The 20,877-nt window shown below is 48.0% G+C and overlaps 2 protein-coding genes and 1 long non-coding RNA gene across 4 annotated transcripts in view; 1 reads left to right on the forward strand and 2 right to left on the reverse strand.

The window, feature by feature from the left end:
- Positions 1-1,490: 1,490 nt before the first annotated feature.
- On the reverse strand, positions 1,491-15,125 carry ACTR1A (actin related protein 1A). Its single transcript, XM_014883792.2, has 11 exons — positions 15,031-15,125; positions 9,427-9,491; positions 8,507-8,582; positions 7,638-7,763; positions 6,752-6,876; positions 6,223-6,439; positions 5,230-5,322; positions 4,354-4,528; positions 3,433-3,494; positions 3,017-3,057; positions 1,491-2,634 (listed from the first exon to the last, which is right to left on the reverse strand). Exons 1-11 carry the CDS (start codon positions 15,076-15,078, stop codon positions 2,532-2,534), a joined length of 1,131 nt encoding a protein of 376 aa, XP_014739278.1. The 5' UTR covers positions 15,079-15,125; the 3' UTR covers positions 1,491-2,531.
- Positions 15,126-15,382: 257 nt separating this feature from the next.
- LOC106857601 (uncharacterized) lies at positions 15,383-16,579 on the reverse strand. The gene is made up of 3 exons (XR_015805180.1): positions 16,446-16,579; positions 16,222-16,316; positions 15,383-15,490 (listed from the first exon to the last, which is right to left on the reverse strand). It is a non-coding gene; the product is annotated as an uncharacterized LOC106857601 (long non-coding RNA).
- Positions 16,580-16,972: 393 nt separating this feature from the next.
- The window catches only part of SUFU (SUFU negative regulator of hedgehog signaling), a 90,115-nt gene continuing 86,210 nt past the window's right edge, over positions 16,973-20,877 (forward strand). The window contains exon 1 of one of the 2 annotated variants that reach the window (XM_014883783.2): positions 16,973-17,279. In XM_014883783.2, coding sequence (XP_014739269.2) covers positions 17,098-17,279 — 182 coding nt within the window. In that variant the 5' untranslated portion in view covers positions 16,973-17,097. The remainder of the gene's footprint in view (positions 17,280-20,877) is intronic. The other variant, XM_014883782.2, reaches the window with a different exon arrangement.

A 20,877-nucleotide genomic window follows, 5' to 3' on the forward strand; every position in this document is an offset into this window, starting at 1 on the left:
TGCGCTAGTGGCTGGGGGGGACAAGATAGTACAGTCATAGTACTGGGCACTGTGCTGCCTTCCTAGGGCCCACCCTGTGAGCACAGCTGTACTCACTGCTCTCTCTGCAAACACCTGGGCTGGCATCAGCTCTTCTCACAACAGCAGTGGCATCATGCTTGCTCAGCCCACGTTGCCCCGTTCCAGCCTTTCACCTGTCCACAGTGACAGACGTCTCAGGGATAACTCATGTAAAGGGGAGTAAATTTGGACACCACGGTTGCAGCCCAGGAATCTCCCACAAAAGCCAGGCCAGGAATGCAATCCTGGACCAAAAGTAGTGTCTCCTTGCAGAGTCTGGCCAGCAACAGTTCTGCAGAGGCAAGAGAACACAAGTTACCTCCTTAAGATTGCAAAGGTGGGAAGAGGAGGCCAGGAGGCTTGAGTGTTGTATATGAATGACTTTATTTAAGTATGCTGGGCACCACCAGGCAACATGGTTTGGACAGTGTGCGAGGGAACAGTCAGGCAGACCAAATGAACGCTAGATTGGAGACAGCACCATCCTGCCCAGTCACTGCAGGTTACAAAATGGAGCACTGCTGCAGCAAGGCCAGCGGAGGGGCTGGGGGATGGAGAGCACTGCCTGGGGCACACAGTAATGGAACTGAGAGGAATCTGCTGCAATTCCCCTCTGCGTGCTGCAGCAAACCGCAAGAACAGAACCAGTCTCCAAGCAGAAGGCTGAGCATTGATGGCTCTTTTCTGACAGGTTCTTGCTTAAAAAACAGTCTGCTCTGAGGGGGGGGGAAGGAACAAGCAGACTGGCCTCAGCTGGGAGAGACTACCCCACCCACCTGCCTACAGCCCCTCCAAACCCATGGGTGAGCCCCAAGAACGTGATTCCTGCAGTGGCAACTGGCTGCTGCTTACATTCATCTCAGCTGGGGCAGTGTACTGGGCTTTCCCTCACCTCGGTGGCAATCCTCCAGCTCTTACCCTGTCTCTGCACCTGAGAGTGACCCCAAGGTGATGTGTGGCAATGAATAGAAAGGAGAGAAACAGGGAGGAACTGCCACCAAGCAACTCCAGCTCCATTGCTACTGCCATGTTCTGCAGAAAACTAATGGGAAAAAAAGAGAGCACCAGATAATGCACAAGTAAAACCAGAACAGTGGCATGCCCCAACACAAGCAGGGCTGCAGGCTGGCCAGGGCTGTTAGAGCAGTACAAGCAAAGCAGCCACCAGGTGAGCAGAAAGGCACCGCAGTGTAGTGGAACACAGCCAGCAGGACAGCTTCCTGCTCACAAACCTGCCCCTCACACCCACCTCCCGGTGCCCTTTACTGTCTTCTCTCCTGGTGCATTCCCAGCAACCAGCGAGTCCCCACGGAGTAGGGATGGGGTGGTGCAGGGCTGGCCCTTCTGCTAAGCGTGGGTGCTGTGTGCAGTGCGAACATCGAGCAGCGGGCAGCTGGGCAACAGGTGTTCAAAGAAGACCCAAAGCATAATTCCCAGGTGCTGTGGTCAGTATTTGAGAGATCCTCAGACATTTCAATAAATAAAACAATTCTTACATTACAATGCACCTTCCCAATTGTTATTTTGCCCCAGAATGGATAAAGTACACAAGAGTTACGCCTGGCTGTGAATACATGCTCCCTTTGCCCTGACATGGCAGGAAGGAGGGAAACAGCCTTGACTCTTACAAAGAACACGAGAAGTCAGCACTGTAAATCTTGGCAGGTTGAGGGGGAATACGCAAGTGCTTTCACGCCCATTCCGGCGTACTTGCTTCCAGAGGAGAAAAGGTATTTAAAACAAGGTACGAGAGAATAACCGTCTAGTACAATGATAGCTGATTAGATTTGCTTTGTTCTACTCCATGCAATACAAACTAAGTCCTATCGCCAACTTCTCCAGCTGTGGTGCAGACCCCACATCAGGCTAAGAAGTTACACACTCATACGCACACTCACACACCAAAACAGTGGGGGCAAATGGACTTAACTGTTGAGAATGTGCTTTCTCTTAATAAAAAATATATTAAAAACAACTTCAAAAACCTGCTGATGGTGAAGACACCGCTGAAGAAGGAAGTAGCTATGGGGCCTCAGCTACGTCTTTCCAGACAATCCAGGCATTGCAGTCAGGCTGACTAAAGCCTGCATGAGCAGTCTGCAGTGGTTGGCTCCCTTCTGGCTTGCCAAGCAGTTTCTATAAGCTGTTCCCTTTGTTTTTGCTGATTTGTTTTACAATGACAGATGCGACTGTGATACAGAAAATAAGGGACTGAAATGAAAAAGGAATGGGCCATTCTGGAGAAATTTAGATTGGTATTTTCTCCTTTCTGTTAAAAAAAACCCAAAACAAAACAAACAAAAAAAAGAAGTTAGTAGTACTAATACAACCCTCCTGCTGCTGTCGTCTTTGCTCATTGATATCGGGGCATGCTGGCGCACACACACACATACAGGCAGCTCTCAGACACTCGGACTCAGAAAAGCGAGTTTAAGTGAGTCTTCGGAGGAGACTGAGGACAGGTCCCAGGGCTAGAAGGTTTTTCGGTGGATGGCACGAGCTCCATCTTCCTCATATTCTTTTTTCGAAACCCACATTTTCTTAAAGGTGTCCAGAGAGGCCAGGATAGAGCCCCTGTGGAGAGACAGGCATGTTATGGGTTAAAGGAAAATGCTGGAGGCACTCTCACAGTATCTCTGCAGAGATGGGCTGTTTCTATCGTGACACTTCCCATGACAGAAAGGTGCCTAGGCTCAGTTACCCACAACAGACATGCTCTCTGGACAGTCACTCCCTCTCCCACTATCCTCAAATGTGCCAGTGCTAGAGCCTGGCACCACCTGCCTCCTCCCACATGACCTGGTGACTGCTGCTTCAAGAACATGCCATGCTTTGCCGAGCTGAGCAACACAAGCCCCTTGACACACAGCACCAGTTGGGATAATAACATGAGAGCTGCTGGGCTGTGCCTCCCCAGCCCAATCCCATACAGAATGTGTTGCTGTGCAGTACATACCCAATCCACGTGGAATACAATCTCTCTTGAGGAGCAGATATCTAGGAGAAAGAGAATCAGTCAGTACCTTCCCATGCTCCAGTCTGCTCCTCCTAGCACACTGCCCACACTTCACTGCAGCTAACACCTGACAAACAAGATGTGATCTCTCCCAACAGGAAGACACCTGGCAGTCCCCACAGAACAGCCACTCTGGTCCAGAATCCTGGACAGAGGTCATGTCAGAGGAGCCACCTTCTCAGTGATGAAACCAAACTGATTTTCATTGCACCAGCAGATGCTGTTGGGCATGTGAGAGTCTCAGGAAAGGCATTTCTGATTTGAAATGAATGGCAGCTGCAGTCTGAGGAAGGTTCTTTCAAGGTCACAGAACAAAACACTTGGTAAGTGACAAACACAAAAGAGATGGCTCCTACCCTTATTTTGACGTCCTTTGGAGCTAGTTTCTTCACTTCACTCAAGAGCCTGTCACCAAAGCCTATACAAGACAGAAAATATGTAGTAGTGTGAGCACCTCAGCAAAATCCCAAGTTCCATCCACTAATGATGTGGACGTGTCCTATGTAGTCCTATTTAAATATCCCATTCTGTATCTTACAGAGTCCAGTCTGGGGAAGCACAGAACACAGACAGTGACGGAACAGAATTTTGTCTCACTGAGACCTCAAACACTGGCACCATGGGCTCTATTCCTCAGCAGCAACCTCAGTCAAGCAAACAAGATTTTCAGCTGGGAGCTCCTCCTTCTCTAGGCATTCCTCATGTGTCCAGCCCATTTGTACAGGGGATTAAATGGGAAGACCAGGATCTATTTGGACATGTCAACCAGTGGATAACAGACTGATGGGTTCTGGCAGAGGGTATCTTTAGGTCAATGGGCACTAACTGAGTCCTGAGGAGATGGGTTGAAACCTTTCTGCACACAAGTAGCTGACACTCATGTAGGAACTAGGACCACTGAACTCTCACATATCAGAGACCCAAAAACACCTTAGAAAATTAAAGAGTCCATTTTGGTATCTAGTCTCAGATATTGTGAGCTACAGTAGCAGGAATGAACACAGCTATTCAGTCCTTCCATAGGCATTGACTGGAGGAAAACAGTGAAAGTCCTCCAAGCCCAAAAAATTATGTACAAGGGCAGGTGTCTTGCATATGCAGCAGGATATGACTAGGACTCAGAAAATTAGGAAATAAATGCCCTGAGAGAGCAGAATTTACACATCCGTCACCGCAGAGGGCAAGCTGAGTGATCTGGGTTATCTTCCCAGTTTCAAATGAGAAAGAAGCAAGAGACCAGGTATGTCACAGCACACTGAAAAAGGAGAGGCAGGAACCTTTGAAAAGCGTGGAGCCTCCAGACAGCACAATGTTGGAGAACAGCGTTCGCCTCAGATCCATGTCTGACTTTTGAATGGCAAAAACGAGCACTTCATGAAGTCCTTCACATTCCTCCCCTATCAGGTCTGGCCGGAACAGGAGCTCTGGGGCTCGGAAACGGGCAGGGCCAATCTGCAAGAGCAGAAGGAAGAGAACAGTGTAGCTTTGTTCACTATCTACAGATAGGCCTGCCTTTCTTAGCTGAAGCTTCAGAGTAATGAAGCTTCCTGGACATTCATGCTCCAACACTAGATCCCAAGTGAATACCAGTTTGGACTACAGCTCCTACGAAGGACACCATTTCCAATTTGAAGATGAAGGAGATGAAGAAACTTACTCAGCCCCATACAGCAGGTCTGGCATAAAGAGAGCAAATCCAGTCCTGGTACTGGAGGTAAAACCATTCTATAGTGGGCTCAGTCTTCTAAGGACTATTCCTAACTATTCAAATCAACTGTTCATGCACAGGAGACAATCCTAAGCAGGACAAAAGGCATATATAAAATCACTGATGGATTTAGTGAGCTAACACCTATCCAAACTCTATACCTGATCTGCACGTTTGCTAGATCAGAGCCTGCTTTCAAACAGCTCAGAGTCCCCATTGTTATGCTGCATCCTTACCCAGGACTTCTAGCAGAAGTTGTGAGGTTTCTAGTGAAGTTATTTTTCCTTAAAAATTCTAGTGCCTAGTCAACAGCCTAGGATGAGTTATGGTCTTTTAAAATTCTCCCTTCCCACCTAACACCGCATGACATTTCCCAACACTGGGGAGCTTTTCTGGAAACCCTGTACCCCACATGAGGAATTCTCCAAGGGTGGTCCTTACAAACCTCAATAGTGCTTCCATCTGGCAGGTAGTACTGAGCCTTCTCAGTCTCCAGAGTCTCATCCTTCTGGGGGTTTATTGACAGGTAGCAGGCACGCTGGAGAGGAAGCAGAGTCAGGGAGAGGGAGATGAGAAGAGTAAACCCAAATGCCTCTGATAAAATGTTTTCCTCATTAATAATCAAAATCCACATATCCTTTTGGGGAGACTGATTTCAGCAGTATTATCTGCTGGAGAAAAGACCTTTAAGGCTCACAGCAGGTATGCTGCAATATCCCACTTGTGATCCCTAGCTGCCATGGATTTTGACATCCATGAAGGGTAAACAAACACTAGTGAAAGATATCATCAGAGCCTGAAAAATTGCAGCACAGGTAAATGCAAAACCAGTTCTGAACCACTAGCCCATCTTCACCTCCATGTTAACAGCCTCTCAACAGGGATTAATGTGATTTTGACTACAACTCTCCCAGAATATGGGACAGCTGAGTTTGCAAATGACCTCTGGAGGTCATCCTGTCCGCATAAGGCTCCCTAAAGCAGGCTGTCCAGGACCATGTCCAAATGATATTACCAAGGATGGAGACTCCACAGCCCTCTAGACAAATTGTGCCAGCACTTGGTCACCCTCATGCTAAAGAAATTTTATGTTCAGATAGAACTTCCTGTGCTTCAGTTCGTGCATCTTGTCCTGTCACTGGACATCACTGAAATGAGTCTGGCTCTGTTTTCTCTGCACCGTCCCTTCAGACATTTATATACATCAGCGAGACTCTCCCCAAACATTTCTTGTGGCTCAACAGTCCAAGCTCTCCCTGCCTTTCCACATATAAGACAGTCCTTTAATCATCTTAGTGGCCTAGACTCCCTTACATAGATAATAGATTTTGGTGCAGAGCTAGGTAGGCTGGAACTTCCCACCAGATTTCACAAACCACAACTTCCCTTGAGAAGAAATCCCCTGTTGGACAAACACAGAAACAAGGCAGGGCATCACCTCCTTGATGGTCTTGACAATCTCAAACTCAGAGGTTGTGTGGAAGTCATAGCCTTCCTTCCGGAGATAGAGACGCAGGAAGCGGGAGACATCGCGGCCAGCGATGTCAATCCTCATGATGGAGTGAGGCATGGCAAAGCCTTCGTAGATGGGAACCGCGTGGGTGACGCCATCCCCAGAGTCCAGCACCACTCCCGTGGTCCTGCCGGTTGCGTAGCTACCAGAGGGACAAAAGCTCAAGTCAGAACAAGCAACTCAAAGTGAGCCCAGCAAGCAGCACATCCATGCTCAACTTGGGAAGCAGAGATTTCACACAAACAAGGCCTGAAAACCACTGAAAATGCAAGTTCTGTTTGCAGTTCAGCAAATGCACTGTTATTACACTCTTTATTACACAAATTAAGTTTTAGTTCTTGTGTGAAAAGGGGATAACTCAGACATCAGTGAGGTCTTCGAAAGGTTGTTTTGTAAAAGAATGGATTTCATAGCAACATTCCACAAACACAAATCAAAGACAAAAGACACTTACAGGCTAAGCACAGCTTGCATGGAGATGAATAGTGCTGGCACATTGAAGGTCTCAAAAAACACCTCAGCAGCACGCTCTCTGTTCTTTCTCGGGTTTAGGGGTGCTTCTGTCAGCAGCACAGGATGCTGGGAAAAAAAAGAAGGACCTGTGCTGCAGTGACCAGGAGGCAGTAGGGGTGTGTTCCTAAAAGTTTCTGCTTGTTTAGGAACCACTGGTCCAAGAGGACAGGTACAAATGAGTAATTTCAGCTGAGCTGTATTAGACTGTGAATAACCTCTATTAGGTTGGAAGACTAGCAGGGTTTTGGTCTAGTTATGAAGAAGTGTTAAGAGATGTAACTGTGACCCACGACGGACAAGTAGGATGACTCTCAGTGACAAAAAATCAGCCAAAATACACAGACCCTAAGAAAGGGTGAAGGCTTATGGTCTTAGCACAAGCAGACAGAAATAGTCCTACTCCACAACTTAGGTTGCTCTCAGACATCTAATAATTTTTTGGTCAGATCCTCCCAGACCACAAGACTGTGGTTTTCTCCTTTCTCACTTCAAATCATGCCACTGCTGAGTAGATATTCCTGATGTGCAGGCAGAACAGGAAAAGTCAGAAACACTTGGCCTAGAGTAGAATCATTAGAGAGAGTGTGGATAGCAAATGTGAAAGGCAGATTTTCAGTCAGGCCAGACCATCATATCTGGAGAGGAATTCTGCTTGGACACTTCTTGTGCAGTATCTCCTGAGAGGTGAAAGAACCTAATTTAGCAACAGACACACATTCAGAAAGAAGGGCAAAGGAAAAGTCTCAAATCTTTCCCAGAGTTCCAAGGCTCCCGGCATTACACATGCACTGAATGACGCCTGTGTCTTTATGTAAGAGAACCCTCACCTCTTCTGAGAATGTCTGGAGCTGGTCTTTAGAATACACATACTGCCAGATGCGCTCCATGTCGTTCCAGTCCTTCACGATGCCATGCTCCATCGGGTATCGGATCGCAAGAAGACCTCTGTGCTCCTGAGCCAACAGGAAGGACAAGAGAGCATCAGAGCTTCCAACAATCACATGCTGTGCCTGTGACTTACTGTCAGACTCAACTTCAGTTTTGATTCCACTAAAAGATAACTTATCTATAACATACGGGGCAAAACCTGAACACTCATCACAAATATCTCTCTCAGAGAAGCCCAGACTAGACAAGGACTTTTCATACCAAGAAGGAATGTCTATGTCTGACATTTGCAGAGTATATTCCATCCTAACACTTTTGAAGTCAACACACAGACACCTATCATATGGTATCTTTGTACTATCAGCTCAGCCATGATATAAAACATAAAAGGATGTTATTGGGGAATGCAGTTTGAAGGGCTCACAAGAAATGTGACCACACAACTGACTACATGCTGACAGACGCAGGACTGTGGAGAGAAGCTTCCTGCCCACGGCAGGGAGATATACAGCAATTGAGTAGGGTCCATTTCCCAGTCAAAAGTATGTAACCATTTGGAGCTAGAAGTAGCCTAAAAGGAAAAGAGAGATATCAAAGGCCTTGGGAACTAAGTCTGTCATCAGCAGATTTGCACAAGAATTTCACAAAGCTTCCCATTCCACCTTGGACACACATGCAAGTGACAATCTGTTCTACTCTTCAGACCTACAAGACACAAAAAGAACCACAGTCCAGCTGCCACATCCCCCCGCCCCTTACAGCAGCACATTGAGATATATGGACAAGTGCAGTGTACAGGTGTTCTTACCTCTGCCTTTGGACCAATGAAAATGTCCCCTTCTAAAGCACCCGCCATAACACGAACGTGCTTTGGTCTGCCCACACTAGAACAGAGACAAGAGAGTAAATACTTCTACAAAGAGCTCAGATGCACCCAAAGATTGCCCAGTCTGTGTTTCTCTCTGTCCTAACCAGAACTTTCTAAGTGGGTCTGAGGGTGCTACCAGGTGCAGACAGACCCAAGTTAGCTCTGAGCAAATCTCAGAAATAAGAGGTGAAGGGGACAGATTGTATATAGTGCTGAACTGGCTGGACATAAACCAGCTAAGTCTGGCCATATTTTCACCTGTTTCTACAGTGCCTGCGATGAACATGGCTAGATTGGGCAATTGTCTGAGGTGCTGCATCTGCCTGACTTCAGGCAGACTTCTCAGATTAGACATTTGTGTCCCATACCTCACCATCCCATACAGAACATATTGCTCAGAACACAAAACTACTCACTAAAACCCCATCACATTGAAAATAAAAGCCAGTGATTATTCAGAGTTCCTGTTCCAGCAGTCTTCATCCTGGCAAAACTCTCAGAAAACTTACAAAGGAGTCTGGCAGGAAATCAAACATCACACCGAAAAATACAGAGGTATTCACACTTATCCCAAATTTTCCTTTTTCCAGGTCCTTTTCCTCGTGTGCAGATTAAGGATCCTATAGCTTTGGTTGTGTGTTGAGCCTGACAAAGTGATATCATCTTTTATGATGTGTGTGTGTCCCCAAAAATCTCAAAATATTTAACATCAGAGCTCTCATCTCCCTGATGCTTCTTTGTAGCAGGCAGAAAAGAGTAACTCGTTTTTCCATTCATAAATCTGGGCAATTCTTCCCCCGTACATATGGAAGAATTGATATACAGTACTAAGAAGTTACCAAGACCAGCAGAATACTTACTAGTTAGGAAAGCAGTATTTTGGTATTTGATCGCCTGCAAACCCTGCTTTAATCACACCCGAGCCCTGTGGAAGCAACAGACAAATATGTGAATTATCACTCATTCCATCATCTTCACAAATTTTAGAAGAGTAGCAAAGTATATCAGCACTGCCAGATCCTCTCCTTTCTACCAGGAATAAAGCTCCCCAGGGACTGACTCTCCAGGATGGTTGGGGATGGGAAGTGCCAGCTTGGCTACTGGAGGGAGTGACTGGCACCCTCTCTGGCAGTCACACATCTCACAGGGCACAACCATCCCACACACCCTGGTGCTGCTCTGCACACACCCAAACACTGCCTGGTACAGATGAGTATTTTTCTAGCCAGGGCTACTGTGAGGGGTGCAGGAGGCTAAATCCACACTCCACGGGTATCTATCAATATTAGATAACCTCTAGGGGGAGGAGAACACTCCAGAAAGCCCAGCAAGAGCAACTGAACTCTGCCAGCTTCAGGAGGCATGGAAGAACGAAGGCTACAGGCCTCTCAGAAGGATTTGGAAAGGATGGAGGAAGGGTGGATAAAGTCAGAGAAGGAAGTAGCAAAGAATTGTGGGAAACAGACTGGAGAAGAAACTAGGGAAAAGATGATCAAGTGGTGGATGAACTAGCTAATGCTAAGGAGGCAGAAGTGTGGTCAGAAAAGACACTGGAAACCAACCCAGACTGAGGTCTGGAAAGGACAAAGGTGCTGGTTACACTGCAAGGGGAAAGGCTGGGGCCAGGAAGCACAACTGATGGGATAGAGCTTGTTCAGAAGAGACAAAGAGATAAGAAATGGCAGTCAGGAAGGCACAGATCCAAAGAGCCTTCTGCAACTTTCAAAGCAGCAAACACAGAGTGGGTAAAAACAGCCAGAGCAAGGCCCTGGCAGGGAGTCAGTGCCAGGCATCTGGCCCCACAGCTCTCATCCCTGTCCAGATGCATCCCGGGAACACCATCATCAACTTGGATCTGTGCTGACTCCTTCCCCTCCTCCATTTCCTCTCGCTGCACAAGGGAATGACATCTTGAAACAATGAGCAGCTTACAGGAACACCCAAGTTTTGCTAAGGAACGGATTTTCATAGGATCTCATCAGATAAGCCATTTCACTGGTAATCCCAGACTATGATGCGCACAAGCTCTTCTGCAGAAAGAGGAGCAGTTCCGCTTAGCCCCATGGTGAGAGCAAAGTGTGTGCGAGCTTGCACTGAATGCTGTGACCTGTGAAGTGCCTGTTCACTCTCAAGGGCTCTGCAATAGGAATGTTCTGGTTTTGAGGCCAAAAAGACATTTTGGCTCCCCCACAGCATTTTAAAATGAGTAGCAACACAGCTTCACAGCTTTCCACTTCTCACCACCTCTGTATAGGTCAGCATCACCACCTTCACTTCAAGGCTGGGGCCAGATGAGTTGCTCAGGGTTCTGTCAGGCAAGCCCTGGCTGCAGTGGTTTCCCATGCTGCCTTCCCAGTGCCAGAGGTTACCAGCCAGAGCAGACTCAGCAGAAAGGAATGCGGGGTGGCCCCAGCTCTCCCGTTCACAGTCCAGCACTCTGCTGCCAGGCTACTTCCATCAGCAGTTTCAACCAGGACGTCAGGCTCTGCACACCAGAGCCGGGATACTCCTGCCTCTAAGCCACCAGAGTCAGATTTGCCAGGACACAAACGTAGGAGATGAGTGCCAGGGATACTCTGCAAACCAGACATAGCTATTTATAAAGCATATGAAAGGTAGATTGCTTGAATCCTTGTCTCCTGATAAACACCTGCAGCCAGGCTGGCTCCAGGAGCACACCCAAGCTGCCAACTGGGCAAGACTAACTACTTCCTTTTGGCATGAGGGACTCAGCTCCAGTTGCATCCCAAGGTCTGCCCTAACTGATATCAGTGTGGCAAAGTGGTCTGTGAAGTGTTAAAAAGACTTCCCTTGAGACAGACTCTCTTCTGGATATTCCCTTCAAAGTGAAATACGGAATAAACAAAACCCACTATTTTGATTTTTGTTATCATAGCTTATAAATCTCTTCCTGGGAAAGAATACCATCCTGTGGCAAGTCTTGCAGAAAAATAACTGAATGAAATGCAGTAACATAATGTAACCACATTAGAATATTGCACTTAGTGAATATTTTGTTCAGGATAATGACTGATCTTGTTGCTAGCACATTCTGCTGTGAGGAACTGGTTTCAGGAGAACAATGACTTAGAGATTGAAACTTCCTTATGTCAGGCCAAAAATTACCGAGTGAGTCCTAGTGAGATTCCCAGCAAGTTATGTATTTTAAGATTTACATACTGAAGTTCAAAGTTAACCAAATGTGACTCCAACCTGGAGTCAAAGATGAATGACTGCTTTGAATGTGCCGGTGGGATGGGGCTTCAACACAGTTGTGCTTCCAAGTGCCTGGGAATAAACCAAGAACAGCTGTTTGATATCTCTGCACTACAAAGACCTGACTGCACTTTCTGACCTATGCAATTTTTCTTGAAAACTTGTTACTTCTTTGAAGATATGTGTGCACTGAGTAAATCTGTTTATTATAGATCAGTTTGAGATTGCTATGCAATGAGAGGAAAATGTTTACATTTTGAAATAACTCTGAAAAGACCTGTTTTTTCGTCTTTGTTCCAAATAAGCAAAACCACATGCATTTTCTCTTCTGCTACAAACTCTGATTTATTAAAATTTTTTAAAAAATTTAAAATTTATATACTTCTACCAGTAACTATTCTGGCTGGGCTTTAATTCCATTTTGTTTGGCAGGGGTTTATAATTCATTTTTTTATTTTAATCAGAGCAAAAGAATAAAAGAAGAAAAACTACATATAAAATGTAAAGGTCAAGGAAGAGAAATTAATTTAAAATTCTCGTGAGTGTCTTGAAGGAACTGAACATACCTCATCTACTAGCTCTGTAGCCAATTGGCTATGGATTCATTCATCTTGATGCATTTAGGACTCAAATTTAAATGGAAATAACTAATCAATCAATCTTCCATGTAGCACTTTCTATGGAGAATGCACATTTCATATTGTTGTAAAACTTTTTATTTGATACAGAATTTATAAGATCAAGAACAAACCAAAGGCACAACCCTTGCTGACAGCTCAGCTGCACAAAATGCCACGACTTAGACTACAAAGCAACCAAGAGATAATGCCTGCCATGTTGCATTGAGGTCAAGGAATTTGCATTGACTTAGGCCACAGCTGGACTATTGACATGTGCATTGTTGAGCAGGGCTCCCAGACCATTCAGAGAGAGCTTGTTGGACTGCAGATGAGAATACAACTCTTAAAAATTAGACAATGAAAAGTGTAAAACTGTGCTGAGGTACAGCTCCAACCTCCCATTGTACATTACAAAGCTCTCCCTGCTGAAAACATACAGCTAAGAGCAATGTGTGGTAAGAGAAAAAAAACTCCCTCTTAATTTTTTAGCTACAGAACTTCACATCCTTTTGGAACACACTGAGATACTAGAGCAGGGCTAGGACTGGTGAGGTCTGGCTGCCACCAGCTTAGCATCTCAGTTCCCCCTTCCCACACACAGGCACACATGAGACAGGATAATATTCAGCCTTCAGAAGGTGCCTGCAGTTCTCTGAGGAAAAGCAGTAATGGAACAGCAGTGGGAAGAGTGGTACCTGCTCTGTGCAGCTCCACTTCCCGTCCTGCCTGAACTACAAAGAGTAGGAAAAATGCAGTGTCACCACGAGTCTCCTTGGCCCACAGCCTACCAGCGTTCCAGGCAGATGTCACAACAACTGCTCCATTCTACTTCTTGTACAGGGAGGGGAAGGGGGGAAGCTCATTTAACGGAGAGGCAAGAACAAGAATTAGCTTTTATAAGACCAGCTGATAAAATGAAAAGAGACACAGAATCAGCTGCTGGCACACGAGCCCTTCTTCAGGTCTGAGGCAGGGGTAGCAATCATTGCATTAAATAACAAAAGGACATGCTGAAATTAAATATAGGCTGCTACTACATGAATAGCTGAACAAGGTCATCCTCACAGTGCCAGAACACCAAGAGATAACTTTACTGTTTAGCTAATCACTCAACAAAACAACAGGATCAGTGCTGATACAGTTATTCCTAAAAATAAAACAACTTAATGCAATTTTAACATCTTCAAAAAAGAAGATACATGTTTTTCTCAACAGAGTCAATTTTACTGCTTACTCTCATTTTCTATTAGATGCTTTTCTTCAATGTCTACCCCAAATCCCTCTGCTGCAAGATTCCAGGGAAATAAACAAAGCCAAAACTGTATCAGAGTGCTCAAGCTGTAGAGAAGAATTTGGGATCTATAATAAAGAAGAAGTCAGAAGAATAACCGCTTTTATCTGAGAAGACCTACAATCATTCACCTTATGGAGTTAAAGCAATAGGTCGAGAAGTGCCAGGCCAGGAATCCCATATCAAATGGCAAAAAGATTCAGTAGAAATTAAGCTTGTGGAGGAAGAATGGAGCACAGTACTGACCATTCAAAACAACAGAATCTCAATCACTGGCGATAGAGGTCAGATGGGAGGAGCACGGGTTTGTGACTCAGTACACTGAAGGAGGCTCGGTACAAGATATGCCCTCCCACCCCTTCCTGGATTGTCCATCCTCCTGGGAGGGCAGCATGGATGGGGAAAATCAGAACTGGACCCAGAAGTACCTCAAAGAGTCATGGAATCATTGTCATTCATGTCCCACAGAGCTATTACACACACAGATTGAAGATCTGCTTTGTGCTAATGAGCAGCATCAGCACATTGGAGCAGCCATCTGCAACATCACACTACGCTGATGCAACCCATGCTGGGCACGGATCCTTTAGCAGTGCCATTCCAAGGCATGAGAATCCATGCCTTGGAAATGGCAATGCCTTGTTGTAACCACTGAACTGGATGCACTGGAGAAGGGGCAGTATAAGGGGTGCAGGCTTCTCTCCCGCTGCATCTGTGAGGCTGAAGAGCTCAACGTCCTACATGGGCCCAGGGAAGTGCCAGCACCCCCAGAGCTTGCTGGAGGTCCATCCACAGGCTGCCAGGAGCTGGAACCCTGGCCAAGGCCTTCCCCAGAGCATTCTGGGAGTGCGACCATGGCCTGGCCCACCACCCCATTGTCCCCCCGGCACAAAGAGAGGTGGGGTGGGGCCGGGAGAAGCCCTGCCTGACTGACAGCACCTGCTGCCAATGAGCACAGACACTCTGGCGACATTCCCGCCCCGCTCCGGCAGGTAGCAGGGGGCTGCTCCGCTGACTGACAGCTGTCACAGCCAATGGGGGCGCGCCGCCCCTCCCAGCCAGAGACAGCTCGGCGGCGGCGGGGGCTGCACCCCCCAGCGCGGGGCAGCGGCCCCGCTGCGGGTGACTGCCAGTCGCCCCAGCCAATCGCGACTCGCCGAGGCGCAGTTGCCCCGCCTCCCGAGGACGCCGTATGGCGCCGTGAGAGGGCCGGAGGCGGCGGCCGGGCCGGCCGAGGTGGGGGGGGGGCGGCGGCGGCGGGCGGGGCGCGGCCGCCCCGATGACAAAGGGATTGCGGGCCCTCCCCGCTCCCGGGACACGCGGCCGCCCGCACTCACGTTGTCTATCACGACGGGCTGGTTCGCTATCACATCGTAGGACTCCATGGCGAGGACCCGCCGCAGCCGCCCGTGAGGGAGCAACAGCCCAGCCCTCGGCGGCGCATGCGCGGATCAGCGACGCGGCGCCGCCTGGGTGATGTATTCCTGCGGCCGCGGCGCCTGCCGGGAGCTATAGTCCGACGCTGCGCAGAGCCCAGCGGGGAGGTGCGCCCGGAGCGGGGCATTCTGGGAGCTGTAGGCCGATATCGGGAGCGGGACATGCTGGGAGCTGTAGGCCGGCGCAGGAGCAGGATGTGCCGGGAGGCGGAGTGCGGAAAAAGGGAATCCTGCGGACGCATCCACGGCCCTGAAACCGGTGGGTGTTGCGGTCCTGGAGATAGCTGGATACTTCTATAAAAAACGCTGCACCGCAATTGGCTATCTTACGCTTAATAGACTTCCGCCGGCCTAATTTTTTCTAATAGGAAAAGAGAAAAAGGTGATGCCATCAACTTCTGTAGAGGGTATCTATGACTAAGGAAACCTTTTTATTGTCCCATAATTTTGTATGATCGTCTTTACGAACCACTGGTCATAACACATCTGTTCCCTCCATGAAATACCAGTTTCTCTCAATTTTTGAGGTGTGAGAATCACAAAAGACATGTCTATATAAAGAATGCACATCATGAGCCTTTCAGTATTAAACAATGAACACATTATCATTTTCCATTGACTAAGTATTCTAAAAGCATTTGGAGTAATCGATGACTGAAACTCTGTGTCTTGAAATGAATTAAAATAGACTTCCATGCCAGAGAGCACACCTGAAGGCTTGATTCACCTGTCTTGTCCCACATCTCTCCTGCACACATGGACTTTTCTCCTGTAGCTCCTGCCTTTAGCCCTAGTAGATGTCTCATCCCAGATGTTTACCTTGAGTGACCTTCTCCATTCATCTACTCTAAAAGGAGGAGTTTTTGTACAACAGGATTGAGGGGTTTAAATTAAGGGCAGTGTCGTATCACTTCAGTGAATCCCAGGAGACACTCGTTATGGGTGTATTGAGCCAACACAGCCTTTCATACACGCTCATTTACATTCACCTTCTCTGCTGGCTGCAACTGACTACCCGGGCAGATGTCACAAAAAAGTAGTATCACAGTAACACAAGTGAAATATTTTTCATTGAGGACACCAACTGCTCACCTCCTTTATCAGGGGATTGTCACTTGGCTGTCAGCATCTTGACCATGTGTGCTCTCCCAAATGTTGTTGTGAATGTTTTTAGAATAAATTCTCACCTATTTAAGTGAGAAATCGAGCATGAGCACTCTATAGTTAATTTTTTTCTATATGCTGATTAACAAGCAGGACCCTGCTCTAGCAAAGGTGTGTAGGACTATTGTGCACACACCATCCACACTACATACCTGGCTTTGCGTGACCACGATTGTAGTTGCAACTCAGGAATGAGCCAGTGTGCTTTGTGCACAAGTCACAATCCGCGATCACAGCCTTTAAACTTCACTTACTACCAGCTTCCAGCTGCTCCCAAGGAACCTACAGACACAGAGAACAAACGGGGAGAGTAAAGGTGCCTTGAACGTTAGAAGACGTGTAAAGGCAGCAATAACAAACCCCTCCTCTGCTCCAGGCCTGCCCAGGTGCGGGAGCTCCCGCTGCCCCGGGACCCACTCCGAGTTCCCGCCACCGCCTCGCGCGGGCATCGCCCCGCCCATCGCTGAGCTCCGCGCCGCCGCTAGGGGGCGCGTCCTCAACGTAACGTGGGGCGGGGCCAGAGGCGCGGCCGCCCTCCGGGCCGCGAGCTTCCATTGGTCAGACAGCACTGTCACTCACACCGCCCGTGTAGCGGAGCCCCACCCCCTCCGCGCGGAGCCCCGCGCAGCGCCGCCATTGGCGGAGCTGGCCTGTCACTCACGCGGCCTGGAAGTAGGCCCCGCCCCTCCATCCGCGGCCCCACGCAGCCGCTTGGGCCGGGCCGGGCCGGGCCGGGAGTGCCTGGCGGGAGCGGAGCGGGTTCGGCACCAACCGGGACGGGCCGGGACCAGCCACCTCCGGGACATGGAGGGCGTGCGGCCGGGCGGGGGGCCCCCCGCGGGCGGGCCGGGGTCCGGCTCGGGGTCTGGGTCCGGGTCCTTCCCGTCGCTGTTCCCGCCGGGGCTGCACGGTATTTACGGCGAGTGCCGTCGTCTCTACCCTGACCAGCCCAACCCGCTCCAGGTCACCGCCATCCTCAAGTACTGGTGAGGCGGCCTGGATGGGGCCGGGGTCTTGCATGGAGCTGGGGGGAGCTGTGGGGCCGGTGCCTTGTGTGGGATAGGAGAAGGTTTGGGAGGAATAGTGGGAATGGGAGAGGTTTAGGAGAAGCACTGGGATTGGGGACGTTGCACGGGGTGAGGGGGAGGGTTGCAGCAAGGGGAGAGGGGCTGGGGGTTGCGTCCTGAGTTAGGGGTGAGATGCAAGAGTTTTCCGGATATGCAGTGGATGTGGGGATGGAGGCATTGGGGATGCAGTTGGTTGCCTGGGGCGTCTGTTTGGATGGGCTCCTGGGGAGAATGTGCTGGCAATAGGAGGAAGGTCTAGGGGGGTGTGCACTGAAGACAAGAGAGTGTATTGGGGTTTCTGGGGTGATTCAGAGAGTCCCTGAGTGAGGGGTGGCTGATGAAGGCCCCGGCTGGGCCAGGCATTACAAAAAGGGAGCGCGTGTTACTCAGTGGAGGTGTTCCCACTGGGGGCCTGGAGTTTTCCCCCTGGACAGGAGGCGCGAGCTCTGTCTTCTGGCCAGGAGCCTGGGGTTCGAGTGTGGCGGCACTGACCGGAGGGAACCTGTTGTTGCAGCCTCCAGGCCGGACACATGCTGTGTGTACCCATAAAGCTCACGGGGCAGTGCCAGCTTCTCTTGGCCTTACGTAGCCATGTGTTATCACAGACTGTGAATCTACCGTTCAGTATCTCTGCTGACACAGTGTCTGACACCAGGAACAGCAGTTGTTTATGTGGGAGAGTGGCATGAAGGAAGTTCTTGGATGTTTAGCTATCAAGATAAGTGTCTAGCGTCTAATCCTGTGTGAAGAGGAGTTCCTTTTACTTTTTGCTATCACTTAGCTGCTCAGCCCCCTCTTCTGGGGCTAAGGAACATGATCAAGTCACCCCCAAATGTTTGCTTTATGTGACATGGGCCAGTTCCTACCCCAGCACTTGAAAAAATTAGTAAATGTTCGACTTCTTTATTTACAGCTCATTTCAACCTGTATGTCTTTATCTAATTAGAGTCCTTAGCAACAGCAGAATGACATCCTCCCTGTGTGCTGCTCTGACAGACAAAGCTGTTGTTGTCCACAGAACTGTTTTTAAGCGATTCTAGCAAGTTTGTCTGTTAGCCCTTATTGCCTGTGGGAGTATTGTATTAAAATGACATAGTGGGCTGAGATAAGATGTTGCAAATTTGAGACCCCAAAATAGAAATAATTTCTTAGTCATCTGTGCGCATCAGTACTTGGGATGGTAGTATGATCAGTCTGTTTTTATACCTATGTCTAATCTTAGATACTCATGAAGCATTTCCAGTCATGTTAGCACTTTTTTTCTATCAACAGCTTAAAACATACTGACTATATTGATGTAAGATCTGTGGAGGTTGAGGGAAATTTAGGTCTATAGTGAAGAATGGCAAAAACCCTTGTTTGGAAGAAACCTTGTTGCTTAAGGGATTGATTAGGGTTTCACTGCAATTGGAACTCAAACACTAAAAGAATTATTGCTGGCAGTGATGGCAGGTTGCAAGTAAGAAGTAATGTGAAGGCCTGTTTATCCTGGCATTTTCCACTTAGTGGTTCCTCCCTCTGTTAGCTCAGCCAGCAGTGAGAGCTGAGAGCTTCTGTTGTAGAGGTGAGCTTCCTACTGCTGTCCTGTGCAGGAAATGCTTGTGCAAGGTAAAACCTCCTTGGATGCCACAAGTTCTTTCTCTCCTGATGTTGGGTGAAACTTGGAGCTCGGTTTTGTTAAGTCGGGTAGAAGGACTCCTGCCACAACTCTGCTAATCTGTTTTACTCTGCCTGGGCTGCCAGCTATTAGCTGTTTTAGATTAGAAGAGGAAATTGCTGAACGAAGTTCCTGCCTTAGGAGAAATATTGTAACACTAATCAGCTTTTAATTATATGTATCAGTTTCTCTATGGTTAACAGCAATTTTGTTTAGGGAGCTGAAGTTGTAGTCTTTGGCTTGCAGATCAGAGCAGATCCTAAGTGTGTAACGTTGGAGAATCTGCAGAACTCCATGCCTATTACATAAAGGGGTTTAGCCTATGGATTATTTAATGGAACTAATCTTTTAAAATGCTATTTGCCTATCTTGGGAGAGCTTGGGATTCAGTCAGAACTTCTTGGAAGAATTTCTGGCTGTTTTTGTGAAGGCCATGCACCGAGATGGAGTCTTTGTTGCTATCCAGTGTCCACTTTTATTATAAAATGTGGTAGAGTATCTCAAATTGAAATATCTAATTGCATAGAATTGCTGGTGAAAAAAATGAAAATTGTTCTTTTTTGTGATAGGTTTTGAAATAGGCATAATTTGGGGTCGCCCACTGGGTTTTTGTCACCTGTCCTAAATTTAGGCCATACTCTCAAAAACCTGTGCAGTGAGCTGTGGTCTGCAGCCTTTTGGGAATCACAGACTACTTCTGAAGGATTGTGGAAAGGTAGCTGTGAAAAGCAGTCCTATTGTCAGCTGCTGGGAAGTGACTACAAGCAATACACTAAGGACTCTTCGGGGTGAACGAATTAGTTTTCCCATTTCTTTCCATTGCGGGTCTCTTTCCTCTCTGTGTTTTGCATTTCTCCTTCCACAGAAACTTCAGAGCGCTCTTAGCATCAGGCAAAAGAAGACTCTTGGTGCAGATGCAAATGCAGGGTTTCCCCTGAGGCAGCCCTTCCTGCTCCTGAATGAGCACCATGAATAGAGAATGTAACAAATTTGTACTGTACCTCTTGCTTTGAAGTTGGGCTCTTCCTAATAAAATCCTCCAACGCTTCCAGCTCTTTGTGTGAGTGCATGTACTGATATGTAGATTGTGATACAAGGTCGAACCCTGCCGCGGCGGCTGTGGGCGGGAGGATGTAGCACAGCAGCGCCGCCGATGATAGAGCAGTGAAACCTGCCACCGAAACTGGATTAATATCTGTGCTGACTAACCTTTGGTGAGCGTTATTGCCATGGCTGTGTTACTGTGTGCTGCAGGTAGCTGGCTTAAAGCTCGTGCTGGATGCTTGTGCAGTTGCAGCAGTTTTGGGATAGATGTATGGCTTGGATATGTGTTTTTAAAAATTTAATTAGTCACTGCTGCAGGCTTTTAGTCTACATCTCTTCCAAGTCTACGACATTTCTCACCGAGTCGAGGTGGTGTGACTGGATCATTGAGCAACATGTGAACCAGTTGGTAGTGAACTCTGGGCAGGACTGAGCTCAGCTCCTCCAGGCCACCTGGTGCCACAATGCTGTGGCCACCTCTTGGGTAGTGCGGTGCTGCAGGTCTCCAGAGAAGTTTGGCCTTTGGAGACAAACACAGGATTGCTGGCAGGAGTGATGGAGAGGTGTCTGGCTTGCCTGGTGCTGTCCTAGGCAGGACTTGCCATCTGCATCCGATCTGACAAGTATGTTTGAGTAGCCCTAGTGAAAGCATGTACTTATGGAACAGTCCCTGACCATGAGTACATGGGCAGTGTAGAGGTTTGTCTTGTGTGTTGTCAGTGTCAGAGTGCCTGTGTCAGCAGTGTTCCAGCATTGATTGTTTGACTTCTGAGGTGTTACTAAACCCAGTTTGGAAGCAGGTTTTCTTCATGTAGG

This window comes from Sturnus vulgaris, chromosome 8, assembly GCF_052056855.1.
Source record: "Sturnus vulgaris isolate bStuVul1 chromosome 8, bStuVul1.hap1, whole genome shotgun sequence".
Taxonomy (NCBI): domain Eukaryota; kingdom Metazoa; phylum Chordata; class Aves; order Passeriformes; family Sturnidae; genus Sturnus; species Sturnus vulgaris.

Bases quoted from the DNA above. Each gene is read 5' to 3' on its own strand.
- ACTR1A (XM_014883792.2), bottom strand. From the start codon at position 15,078: ATGGAGTCCTACGATGTGATAGCGAACCAGCCCGTCGTGATAGACAAC. The intron at 7,764-8,506 runs GTAAGAACACCT...CTGTTGGCTCAG, and splicing joins TCATTGGTCCAAAGGCAGAG to GAGCACAGAGGTCTTCTTGC. The intron at 3,058-3,432 runs GTAGGAGCCATC...TCTTTCTCCTAG, and splicing joins CAAAGGACGTCAAAATAAGG to ATATCTGCTCCTCAAGAGAG.